The sequence below is a fragment of the Stegastes partitus genome, unplaced genomic scaffold, assembly GCF_000690725.1.
Source record: "Stegastes partitus isolate 25-593 unplaced genomic scaffold, Stegastes_partitus-1.0.2 Scaffold120, whole genome shotgun sequence".
Classification (NCBI taxonomy): Eukaryota; Metazoa; Chordata; class Actinopteri; family Pomacentridae; genus Stegastes; species Stegastes partitus.
In genome coordinates this window covers 8909-21009 of record NW_007577851.1, presented here as the reverse complement: position 1 = coordinate 21009, position 12101 = coordinate 8909, and the positions used below count along the sequence as shown (strand labels likewise).

The following is a 12101-nucleotide window of genomic DNA, read 5'->3' as shown; positions in this document are numbered from 1 at the left end:
GTAAACCTGAGACACAGTAAAATACCAGCAGCAAAAACAATACTGCTCTCTAGAGGTGCAAAATGAGACTTGTCAAGACACTGAAAGTTGTATGAAAAAAAACAAAACTGTATTTATTCAGAACTGCATATCCACAGACAGAACCCACACCAACTTGCCCGGTCTGTTATTATCTGGAGAGTACAAAAACAGGAAAAAAGAGAGCTGCAACAGAGACAACAGTAGAGGTAGTTTGTTTGTAAATGAAACACACTTACACACACAAAAAAAAAAAAAAAAGAAAAGAGAATGGCATTCTCAATTACCCCATTCCTTGTGCAGGGACAGAGAATGAGCTGCACATTTTAAAACTTCAGATAAGTTTCAAAAACTGATGAAACCACGTCTAAAACGGTTAGTAAAATTGGTCACTTTTGAGATATGAGAAAATAGTACCTTGCAAATGTTTAAAACACCTTCACACCAGCAGTCACTAGGGATGGGAGGATAAGTAATTACCCATCTGCTACGGATTCCTTTAAAAAAATATCACCAACAAAACTATATAAATACAAAATGTGGGTAGCTACATCGCTTCCAAACAGATTCACTACTTTTTTAATGTTTGTGCCAAAACAGCCCTGACATATAAAGTCACAGTGTCACATGACATCCCAAGTGCACCGCTGTGCATATATTAACTAAATGTTCATTTATCTATTGTATTTCTATAAACCTCCAGATGCTTTTTTCTTAATTTTGCTTTGTAATAAATTGGCTTTTTTAATGGCCACTATGCGTCATTAAGTTTAATCATTTTCTAAAAATGACCATTGTTTAGAAAATCACAGATCCACTGAAGACGATAGGTGTCAATATTGTGAAAGTTGGAACAAAAACTGTCTTTATAGTATCAAATTTAAAAAGCTTTCTATCACCCATCCCCATCACGTGTATATATCTTGGGTGTGGCACTATGAAGATCAACACTGCAAAACAACAGAAATTGAATAAACAGATATTTTGCCAGAACTGTTTTGTGTATTATTAGGCCGATGAGGGCAAATATTATATTGACATCAGTGAATTACTTCGCCGGGTATTTATTTCACGGCATGAACCAACAACAGTCAAGCCTGTGTATTGTATCTATAAAACAGTTCGCAATAACCACCGTTTCTTCAGTTGTCAGAAAGTCACAATGTGTAATGACACTCTGTGAAGAAACAGCGTCTGCCACAGAGCTCATGGTCAGAGTGCCCCATTGCTGCTGTGTGTGATCATGTGTCTGCGCAGGTTGCTGGGGTTGTTGAAGCTGGCGGTGCACTGGTTGCAGGTGTACGGCTTCTCTCCGGAGTGAGTCCTCAGGTGGATCTTCAGGCTGCCGTTCTGCGTGAAGCGCTTCCCGCACTGCGGACAGGCGTACGGCTTCTCCCCGGTGTGGATGCGCATGTGGATGCTCAGTGTGGTCTTGCTGACAAACGACTTCCCGCACAAGGAGCAGGGGATGGGCGACTCCCCGGTGTGGTTCGCCCGGTGCACGATCAGGTCTTCGCGGCTGAGGAAGCGCTCGCCACAGAAGCTGCACTCCAGGGATTTGTTGAGGCCGTGCGGGAAGACGTTCTGCTGCTGGGAGAACTGGCCGATGTGACTGGGGTGTCCCACCTGACCGTCGGCTCCTATTACAGGTGATTTTAATGCAGGATTCATGGAAGCCATTTGAGCGGAGGGATTTCTTTCGAGTTGGGTGTTTATCCCCAGTCCAACAGTGTTATCCTGCATCACTCTCATCGGTGCTCTGTCGCTCGCACCAGTGGTGAAATTCAGGAGGGTGTCGTGGGCGACGTTGTGGTCAGACAGGGAGCTGAAAGCCTGAAGCTCAGAGGCAGAGAAGAGGGCGTCTCCCTCCTCATGCAGAGGCCCTTCTCCTCGGCCGTGAACGCTCACGATTCTCAGCTCCTCATTATCACCTGTCAAGCAGGAGGAACCAGCTGGCTCTAAATTCTGAGTCCCTGTGGCAACACCACCCTGCATACTGTGGTTTCCAAAGTCATCCTGACCTGAAGAGATGAGAAAATAACATTGGCAAGGGCTACAGTCAGAAAAAAATGACAAACAGAAGCTTTCATCCGAGTTTAAATGCGGTTAGCAAGTGTTGACTAAAGTGAAGCAAGTTTTCTTGAACATCTGGGACAGGGTAAATGTATTGTTTTTAACTGTATTTTATTATCTTTTTGTACAAATATAATAAAATGAAAATAATATCTGACGTAATTATGCATTTCCAGTGTCCCTTCATGACCTCTATGACAATATTTGCAGTCTTCTATCATTTCAATAGGCCACATGCTTTGTCAAGAGCATATTTGACATAGATTAATGTTGTGGGAAAAGAACATTCTGAAACCTAACCACCACTACAGAAGGCATATGACGTTACAGCCCTCACAACTGTGTGTAACAACATCCTTCGTGTCTGATTTGTAACATCGGAGATGATTCAACACAGATCATGGTCACAAATCATGTTGAAATCTTTGATTCATGTGAAGCGGAGGTGTATAGAAGATTGCCAAATTTTGTAAAATTCCTGTTTTTGCCTTTTCATAGAGAATTTTTTTTTTTTTTTTTTAGCTCCGAGTCTTTTGTTACATCTTTGGTTAGATTCGGATGTGTTGTGGCCACTGTCTGCTTCTAACTGCATAAAATCTTTTTCCACTCCAGTAGGCTGACAAATGATATATATTATGTTTCAGTCTATAATTCATAGAACTGCCATCAAGGGATCCAAGTCGATAGATCTGTGCAAAAAAAAATTATAAGATCAGAAAAATATTGCTCCAATAATTTAATAACCTCTGGCAACTTCAGAACATGTGAGCTAATGGTGCCGATGCGAAGCTGCAGTTCACATGAGGGGTCTATTTCTGGAAACGAGCTTTAGTTTTGATCAAAATAAAAAAAATCTTGAATTGTGGGAACAGCAAAAGAGCTAAATCTGTTCAACAATTTCTTTACCTTTTCAAGTGTTCCATAGTTGTGGATGTGAGACAGTTTCTCATATATTTTCTAAACCTCCTCTACTGTGAGAATCTTGCAGAAGTATTAGTTCAGTTAAAGATGGATTTGGGGAGTAAGAATGATAAATAAATGTTGTTTTTATTCAGTTTTCAGTCACATTCATTAAGCAGTAGCTTCCATTTATATATTTAAAAAGTGTTATTTCCTTTTTTATTTACATGAACAAATCTAAAATGGCTAAATTCAGTCAATTTGTACGATTAACACGACTCTGTCTGGATAGCCACTGTCTGATATGATGTGTGGTTTTGTGCCAGTGTTATATAAAACAAAAAGTTATTTCATCTGTCACTACAAATAATATAACCCAGTCATACCAGACCTGATTTAGGCAGGTGAAGTCAGCAGCATTTAATCCAGTGTTTGGATTTAAAACAATTGAATCTACAGTAATTAGGACCTGTTTGTGTGCTATTGAGCAAGACAGGTTTCCTATCAGCGGGCGTGGCTCGCCAACAATGAGGTGCTGCATTATTTAAATCTGCTCACCAACGACAGGCTCACATCCTCCGATGTCGTCCTCGTCTTTGATCAGAATGACATCTGGGCTCTCCACGTCTGCACACTGAACACATGAGAGCGGATCTGCATCAGCAAACAAGCATTCAAACCAAACTGTCGGTACATACAGTTATGTGCTGCATTTACCTGCACTTGAGTGGCAGAGGAGGACGTCTTGGTATCTGATTGCAGAGTGATGGCAGCGGGTTCCCGAACAGTCTTTTGGGCCACCGGTGATTTAATGACAACTGGAGGATTAAAGAAAAAGACACAGAATTAAAACCACCTGCCGAATGCTGTGCAGGTCTTCATTGGGCCACAAAAACTGCTCGAACCTGTCAGATCATGAACTCTACACGACGTTAGCAGCAGATCTTTGAAATCGCTGAATTTCTGGGAGTTGAAAGAAATGGCATCTATGAATTGGATTTGTTTTTCTAATGCAGTGTGTGTTCTGACAGCTTTCTTTGACAGCCAGCATTTCGGTAACAGCAGTTTGTGCCACAGCAGCTCCTCCATCCCTGCATCGATGAGCCTTTGGGTGCCCATGACCCCGTTGCCGGGTCACCAACTGTCCTTTCTTGTCCCGCCTTTGGTAGTTACGAACCACTGCACACCAGGAACGCCCCACAAAACCTGATGTGTTGGAGGTCGTCTGATCATCACAGTTTGTCAAAGCTGCTCAGATCCTCACACCATTTCTTTTCTGCTTCCAACACATTAACTTATACAACGGACTGGTTACTTGCTACCTGATACATCCCACCACTTCACAGGTGCTGCAGATTCAATTCTGCACTTCGACCCCTGAGATCTGAACACCAGCTACTGTTAGAAGTCCCACAGTTAAGGGTGAAAACTACGGAGGCCGTCTGGTGACATGGATAAGAAATAAAAATAACTCGTTCCCACGCATTAATATCTCGTGGCCACGAATTACTAATGCGTGGGAACGAGTTAATTTCTTTCTTATCGATGTCACCGGACGGAGGCTAAGCTGTTCTGACAGTTAAAGGGGTTTGGGTGTTGGGGCTAAAACATTCAAAGCTCAGTCCCCCTTTGTTTTCTACGGAGCCCGTCTGGTGACATCTATAAGCAAGAAAATAACTCGTTCCCACGCATTAGTAATTCGTGGCCATGAGATATTAATGCGTGGGAACGACTTAATTATCACACAGTGTTTCATCGTAAGAGATCGGTGTAGTTCACTCCAAGGTTAAACTAAAATGAAATCAAATCAAAATGGTCCATGTTTCATGTAAGTCCGCCCGTTATCCTTAACAGACAGCTGGTTTGACCGCACTGTGAAGTTTGCTCCACAACTTCTCTTGTTTCTTCATATCAGTAATGCCAGGCCACAATTTAACTATGTCGTTCCCACGCATTAATAACTCGTGGCCTCGATTTACTAATGCGTGGGAACGAGTTATTTTCCTTCTTATCCATGTCACCAGACGGGCTCCGTAGTTTTAAACTTAAATTGTTAGAACTTAATCTGACGCAAGGAAACTGAAATACTAATATCTTAAATTGGTAATTTGGTGCATCAAAAGTTTAAATACACAATAAGATACAACAGACTGTAAATACAGTGAACTGTCAGAGTGACATCTGATGAACTGATCGATCACCTCCAAAGTGGAAACATTGAAATCCGTGACGTCGCACCACGTGACATCAGTTTATCGATTATTCAGCACATCTGCATTTTTAGTGTGAAACTCATTTAAACACGTGTTATAGGCCGTTTAGTAGCAGCAGAAGTAGAAGTAGGCTCGAAAAAAAGAGTATTTAGTTGTGTACAAAGAGCGGGATGACTTGTTACTCAAAGTATGTTTCCAAAGTGAAACTATCGTTACCTTGAGGTTTAGCCCGCGGTTTGGCCACATTACTTCTGATGGGAGAGAAGCGGCTGACCGGCCGGTTGGTCCTGGTCTGGAGCCGCAGGGAGAAGAGCTCGCTCCTCGTCACCTTCATCCTCATCCTCAGCGCTTCGTTTTCCTTCAGGCTCTGGGTGAGATGCAGCCGCAGGGACGCCGAGCTCTCCGAGAACAGCTGACTGATCTCCGCCACCGCCGCCTTCACCAGCACGTCCATGATGGACAGAAGCTGCGCCTCCAGGTTTAGGCTTCCCGCCGGCATGTTTGTGGACATGTTTCACCCCGCTGCTGACCAGAAATGTGGCCGTAAAAAAAGCGCAACTGAGTAGCTGTGTTAGCTTAAAACAGAGACAACACAATGGCCTTCCTGGTAGCGTGACGCTCGTTACCGTAATGTCTGGAAAAGCGCAGGCAGGTGGTGAGTGTTTTTATTTGATGTACATACGAAGCTAATTTAGGCTCAGATGTCAACTAACGAATAATAATTATTTGAACTCATTATTATTACTTTTCCATTATATCAATTTTCTTTTTAAACACATATTCTGAGTGTCAATACGATATGTGCACAAGAAATTGGGTAAATTGGACAGATTTAGAGTGCAATTAACTTTTTATACATCTAAATGTGAAATCTTAAAACGAAACATTCGTTTTAATCAATACAAAACGCGTTTTGTAATTTAACTAACTTTCTTTTCAAGTTTTGAAGTTGCTTTGACTTTATCTACATCATAAAGGTTAGCTAAAACCCACAGAAAATCTTTTTGATTGTTTTAAAAATGTAAATATACATATATATGTACTATATAATGTGCAAAAATATACAGGACCTATAGCGAAAATGTTATTAAATGTATTATGTAAAAATATATATACCATGTGCTAAATTACTTGCATATATTCAGAAGAAAAAAAACCCCAAAACACCACAACTCTAAAATACGGGTTATAATTTTACTATTACTTTATTGTCACTCGTTTTTATATTAGTGGAAGGATGTTAAGCCTGTAGTAGCAAAGGATCCAAGCCATCTATAGGTACTCCATCAGCTCTCCTCTTACCATTTCATACTACAGCCAAGTTTTTATTATTGTTTTTTTTTTTGTTCAGAATTATGACTGGTTGATTACTACATATGCAGTAGAAGAAGGAGGATTTTAAATTCCATTCTGGATTTAGCATGGACCCATTGAAGAGAAGCTAAAGTAGAAGCTCGCATGAAACACAGTAAATGAATTGACAATTTAAAACGAAATGCTGCTTATATGTTTTGAGATTTAAAAAATAAATAAATAAAGTTTGTTTTTTAGTTTGCCAAAATCTTTTTAGACGCAAAAATCTCCTTTTTGTATTATACTTCTCAGTAAAATGGTAGCCAAGGGTTTCTCTGTATGATATTGTACAGACTTCCCTTATCAGGCAAGAGATGACATATGTTGGGAATTAGTGTTATATAGATAATACTGACTTTAAATTAATTGAATCTGAATTTGAATTTGAATTGAACTCAATCCTCTCAACACAAAGGTTTTTCGGTTTCGCATAGAACTTTGAAGTTCATCATTTTATTCTTGAACACACAGCAAATTGAGGAACTGAGCGTTTCTGCTTTATGTGCTCAAAACAAACATAGACAACAACACAGCAGTGAATAAAAAAACACAGCATAGTACACTTTCAAACATACTGTAACTGGAAATTGCCAGCATTTGAGTCAACCTCATGTGCCTCGTTACTGTGACAGTAGTCGATCCAGCTCCAAACTAAGACTTACTCATTGTCGTACCATCAACAACCTTTTTTGGTCTTTTCAGTCTATTTGTCAGTATTTTTCTAGGACTCTGCTTCGACTAAGGCTTGCTCGCCTTCCTCCATCTCACCACTCTGTGGTGCATCTTCCAGCTGATCAGTTCCTTCTGTCTCTACACTGTCTCCTTGTTTCTCCTCTTGTCTGTCCATCATCTCGCTCTCAGCAGACTCTTCCTCGTCTTTCTCCTTTGACACCTCGTCTGTTTTTGCCTCCTCTCCTCCCTCGTTACCAGCCTTCTCCTTCTCTTCCTTCTCTTTGTCCTTCCTCTCTTTCTCGATCTTGGAGAGGCTGTGGCAGAGGGACTGGACATATGTGAACACACACATGGGGTCTGGGTTGTTACCCATCATGATCATGTCGCCCACTTCCAGAAGAGGGCAGCAGTCAGCCAGGGACCTGACAGGGAAAAAGAAAAAGAAAGAAAGAAAGAAAGAAAGAAAGAAAGAAAGAAAGAAAGAAAGGAGATAACTTAGTTTAGCAGCAACCTAAACAGATGAGAGATTTCTAAGCTACTCTGATTTGTCTGTGTGGGAATGTAAATTGTGAAACAAGAATCAAAGTAGTGAATAAAATCCTCCTTTTTGAAACCATTATTTTTCACACAAAGTTAAATCCAACATAGAAACTTCAAACCATTTTCAAAGGAATTTGGCATAATTCCTTTCAGTAAAATACAGATTTAAAAGAATAGATGCTAGTAGAACAAGTTTTTATTTCTCCAGTTTGTAAAAATGGTAAATGGTCTGCACTTAGATAGCACTTTTCTACCTTAGTGGTACCCAAAGCACTTTAAGAAGCACTCTTAAAGTTGCAGTAAGTGATTTTTCTGGGCTCTTGAGGTTGGTGCAATCTATGAATACATAAGTTGACATAATGTGACTTTTCAAAATGGCAAATATTTTCTCAAACAGTTGCCTATTTACATATTTAGCAGTTGTGAGCATCATTATAATTAGGAGGTATGATTAATCCAAGTGTAGGAATTACCTGGGTTTTCATCTGCCAAATTCTCGACTATGTTCACCAGTTAGTCACCAATTGTGTCTGTTTGCTGTTTAATTCTCTGTAGATTTATCACAACGAGCAACCATATTCACATTGTGATTTGATGCATTGTCATGATATGCACCCAATTCACTCCGTCTTGGTTCCTTCTTCAGCATAGCATTTTGACTTACCCCTGTTCTTACCACTGCAGTTTTCCCGATTGTGTTGTATGTACAGTACCAGCACTTTAAATGCATTTAATTGTCTAACTGTGTTGGTATTAAATGTCTTTGTGTTGTCACAAATGTAGGAGAGGGTCCGTACTCTGCAGTCTCGAAGGCCAGAGTGAAGTTTTTCTCCCTCTCGCCTGGATTCAGTGAGCTATAGTCGAAAGCGTCTGGAAAGAAACGATGGATCAGAGCACAGAAGGCCATTCCATCGCACCAGGACGATGAGAAGTTCTCTATGTTGACGCCCTAAAAAGATCAAGAGACAGCAGTGACGCAGAGAAAAACACATCATCATCCAGGTATTCTGCTTCTTAGTTCTGTGATCTCATGTTTAAAAAAACAAACCAGATGGATCTGACACATCAGGTAAAGAGTTAGTGTCAAACTCACCTCATAGTTGCGAGTTTTGTTGCGACACCACTGAAGCATCTTCTGTTTGATTGAAGCTCCTGTTGCCATGGCACCAGATGACCTCTGAATTTTGAAGTTGCGAGGCATTGGTGTCCTGAAAATGTCACAATATTACACGATTTAATTAGACCTTTATTGAACCATATTTCATTGGTAAACATAGTGGAGGTATGTGGTTTCATAACATCGACTCACTCCGGTGCTCCTTGTTGAAACTTGGCGATAATGTCGTTTTTAGCAGATGCTCTAATAGAGCGTGCAGAGGCTCTCGGTCGGGAAAGAGAAGAAGCAGGAGGACCAGTCTTTCTTTTGGGCTTCCCTTGCTTTTCTGCCTCCTTAGTCTTTCCTTTATCTTTTGTCTCTGCGTCAACCTCTTTGGCTTGTTTCTTATTCTCCTCCCCATTTGCCTCTTTTTCATTCACATCTTTCTCTTCTTCTTTTGCATTTTTCTCACATTTACTCCTCTTTTTGTCTTTGTTTTTGTCCTTCACCTCCTCTTTATCTCTCCCAGTCTCAGCACTCTGGACCTCCTCCACCTGCCCTCCTTTCTTGTTTTCCTCCACCTCTTCATTCCCATCTTTTACTCCACTTGTCGTTTCAGACTCCTTCGCCTCAACACCAGAGGATGTTATGTCATTATCTTGTCTGGTCTCTTCAGCGTCACCTTCAGCAGGCTGTGACATGGTCTGGGACTTGTTTGTATCTCCATCGTTGGCCTTTTCTTCTCCTGACTGTTCTGGGACTATATCTTCCTCCTCCTTCTCACCCGTCTCCCCCTTCTCCACCACCTCCATTACCCCCTGACCTTCTGCTGTCTCCACTTGGTCTTTACTCTCCACCAGGCCTGACTCACTCGCCTGGATAAAAACAGAAACATACAGATATGGTACTCCATAATGTTAACCTTAACTTTATACATGTGTGTTTGTAGACATGGCATCAACTTCAGTGTGTCTATATTTTAGAATTATACAAACATACAAAGACAATATTGGGCAACGTTCTTTAAAAATTGTCCGCTTCTGGTTGAACAGAGCAGCCAGAGGGAAGACTAAATCAATAGCTGGATATTTCTGAGTTTTCTAAATGTTGATTGAATGAAGCATCTCACTTCAGTCTTTAAATAATTGCAACATGTTTGTTGTCAGTCGGTATATGCGGCTCTAAATCACGTGTTTTCTCGTCAGTGTGACTCAGACCAGCAACTTCCACATTTCATTCTGTCATTCGCACCTTTACTGTTTGTAAAGAAAAGTTTTTCTGTTTCTCTCAGCCAAGAAAGTTTGCAAAGCCTGTCAGTAATCAAACAGAGATACTAAAAATAAATGACAAAAATAATAAAGGACAAACATGAGTTGAACTACATTCTGTTCTGCACCAGTTTAACTGCAGAGATAAATTTAGATTTAATTGATTTCAAACACAAAGAAGGTTAAATTAGTGGCAAGTTTATTTGAAATAATTAGAAGCACTGCCTCTGTTTGAACAGTAACATTATGTAAGATGCAGGACTACTAAAATTAGTGTCCACACATTACTCGAGGGATAACATGGTCCTCGTAATGTGAGCCCTGAAGCTCCAGTCTGGGATTTAATGAGCATCTCAGGTATGTAGAACAGGCAGAGCTTAAACATCCAGATAGTAAGTAAGACTTTTGATGTTTTTAAGTCACATTATACACGTAAAAAGAAGTGAACGTCCTCAGCAAATCTTACTAAAGCCTGATCATAAATCAAAATAATGTACTGTAAATGTAAAATCACTCAATTTTCAAAAATAAAAGCCTTAGTTTCTGAATCAGGGCGTGTTTTACAACTGTATTGCACTACGATGTAACTTAGTTTCAAAGGGTCAACATTTATATTTAAATGTGTGTGTATTTCAATATCAGTATTAAATATGCCCATGCACCCTGTTTGTTAATGACCGACAGTCAAACCAGGTCAGGCCTTGCAGCAGTGACTCATCAGGTGGAATAGGAAACTCCACCGTGCGTTACTTTGCATAACTTGTGTGTCTGTGTGTGAGTCATTCTTCAGCAGAACAGGTGTAGCACAGCTAATACAGCCAGAATCACATCTCCCGTCCGGCTGTCCAAACACAACACCTGCCACGGCCACAAATACTCTTACCGCCTATTCCTGGTATGGAACACAATGCTCGTCATTGAGGGTTTTATAAAAGGGAAAACTTTTTTTTTTGCCACAATTTAGCATGAAAAATACACATACCTGGCTGTTGTTGTTGTTGGTGTCAGTCTGACTCTCTGTAGATGTCTCAACGCTGGACGATTCTCCGTCCATGATGTCCACAAATGTCTGCGCGTCAACTGGCTCGAAGGTCAGATCAGACTTTCTGTTGGACTCCTAAACGATCTCCTCTTCCTTCCCTTTTCATTCAGCCAAAGGTGAACCCTCCTCACAGAAGCTCAACTTATTGTCCTCGTGGCCTCTCACTACCAGACTTTGCCTCCCTGTCCGTGTCTCCCTTTCTCCCCCTCTCTGTCAGCTCTGCTCAGTGTTTGTGATGTGTGTGTTGGTTTGTGGATATCCGCCTTCACCCTCCCTCAACCCGACACCCCCACCCACAGCTTTGCGAGGATTCCTACGCTTCTTTATCTGACCTTTTGAACAACACGGGGTCCTAAAATAGAGTTACAGTGACATAGGCTCGGTCCTACGGGCCGGACAGCTGCGTCTGCTGTGGAAACCGTGTTTGTACACACACGTATGCACATGTGGTTCCGTGCATGGATCCGTTAAACGTGGTTGTTCTGTCATATGACACATCGAGACATAATATGGATGTCTCCTAGTCTTTCACTGACTAGTACACATCCAGTAAGGACGAGAAACAGGGGAAAAAGCAAGCCTGGCATTATTCAAAGTATCACACTTTTGGAGCTCAATAAAGAAGGATCCAGTTTATCTACGATTACAAAAATGTGTGTATTTCTTATCAGTGGCTGCCTGAAGTGAAAAGTTATAACACTCACCAAGAAATAGCTCAACACTTAAAGGATCTGTGTATAAGCCTTGATATTAGCCCCCTCAACCCCAAACCTGCTGGTTTGTTAGAAGGGCAGGTTATTGTTTTAAAAATCCTCAAAACAACACAATTTCTTTAAGCAAGAAACTACAAAAACAGAAAGAATTCATTAGATTTTCCACTTTCTGAAAGTCCTTGAACTGCTCAACAGTGGCATGCACTTCCCCTG

At 40.9% G+C, this 12101-nt stretch overlaps 2 protein-coding genes across 3 annotated transcripts; both read right to left on the bottom strand.

Moving 5' to 3' along the window:
* Positions 1 to 87: 87 nt before the first annotated feature.
* On the bottom strand, positions 88 to 5853 carry LOC103354766 (oocyte zinc finger protein XlCOF29-like). Its single transcript, XM_008278286.1, has 4 exons — positions 5421 to 5853; positions 3709 to 3809; positions 3550 to 3625; positions 88 to 2039 (listed from the first exon to the last, which is right to left on the bottom strand). Exons 1-4 carry the CDS (start codon positions 5713 to 5715, stop codon positions 1231 to 1233), a joined length of 1281 nt encoding a protein of 426 aa, XP_008276508.1. The 5' UTR covers positions 5716 to 5853; the 3' UTR covers positions 88 to 1230.
* A 1126-nt stretch (positions 5854 to 6979) lies between these two features.
* Positions 6980 to 11680, bottom strand: smtnl1 (smoothelin-like 1). 2 transcript variants are annotated; one of them, XM_008278285.1, is made up of 6 exons: positions 11413 to 11680; positions 11116 to 11373; positions 9079 to 9740; positions 8863 to 8977; positions 8567 to 8718; positions 6980 to 7651 (listed from the first exon to the last, which is right to left on the bottom strand). In XM_008278285.1, exons 2-6 carry the CDS (start codon positions 11185 to 11187, stop codon positions 7279 to 7281), a joined length of 1374 nt encoding a protein of 457 aa, XP_008276507.1. In that variant the 5' UTR covers positions 11188 to 11373; positions 11413 to 11680; the 3' UTR covers positions 6980 to 7278. The 2 variants fall into 2 exon arrangements, with proteins under 2 accessions (XP_008276507.1, XP_008276506.1); XM_008278284.1 differs by lacking the exon at positions 11413 to 11680 and having other exon boundaries at positions 11116 to 11385.
* Between the last annotated feature and the right edge of the window lie 421 nt (positions 11681 to 12101).

Bases quoted from the DNA above. Each gene is read 5' to 3' on its own strand.
- LOC103354766 (XM_008278286.1), bottom strand. From the start codon at position 5,715: ATGTCCACAAACATGCCGGCGGGAAGCCTAAACCTGGAGGCGCAGCTT. The intron at 3,810-5,420 runs GTAACGATAGTT...TTAATCCTCCAG, and splicing joins ACCGCGGGCTAAACCTCAAG to TTGTCATTAAATCACCGGTG. The intron at 2,040-3,549 runs GTGAGCAGATTT...TCATCTCTTCAG, and splicing joins AGGATGTGAGCCTGTCGTTG to GTCAGGATGACTTTGGAAAC.
- smtnl1 (XM_008278285.1), bottom strand. From the start codon at position 11,187: ATGGACGGAGAATCGTCCAGCGTTGAGACATCTACAGAGAGTCAGACT. The intron at 8,978-9,078 runs GTGAGTCGATGT...TGACATTTTCAG, and splicing joins TTTCAACAAGGAGCACCGGA to GACACCAATGCCTCGCAACT. The intron at 8,719-8,862 runs GTGAGTTTGACA...TGATCTTTTTAG, and splicing joins ACAAAACTCGCAACTATGAG to GGCGTCAACATAGAGAACTT.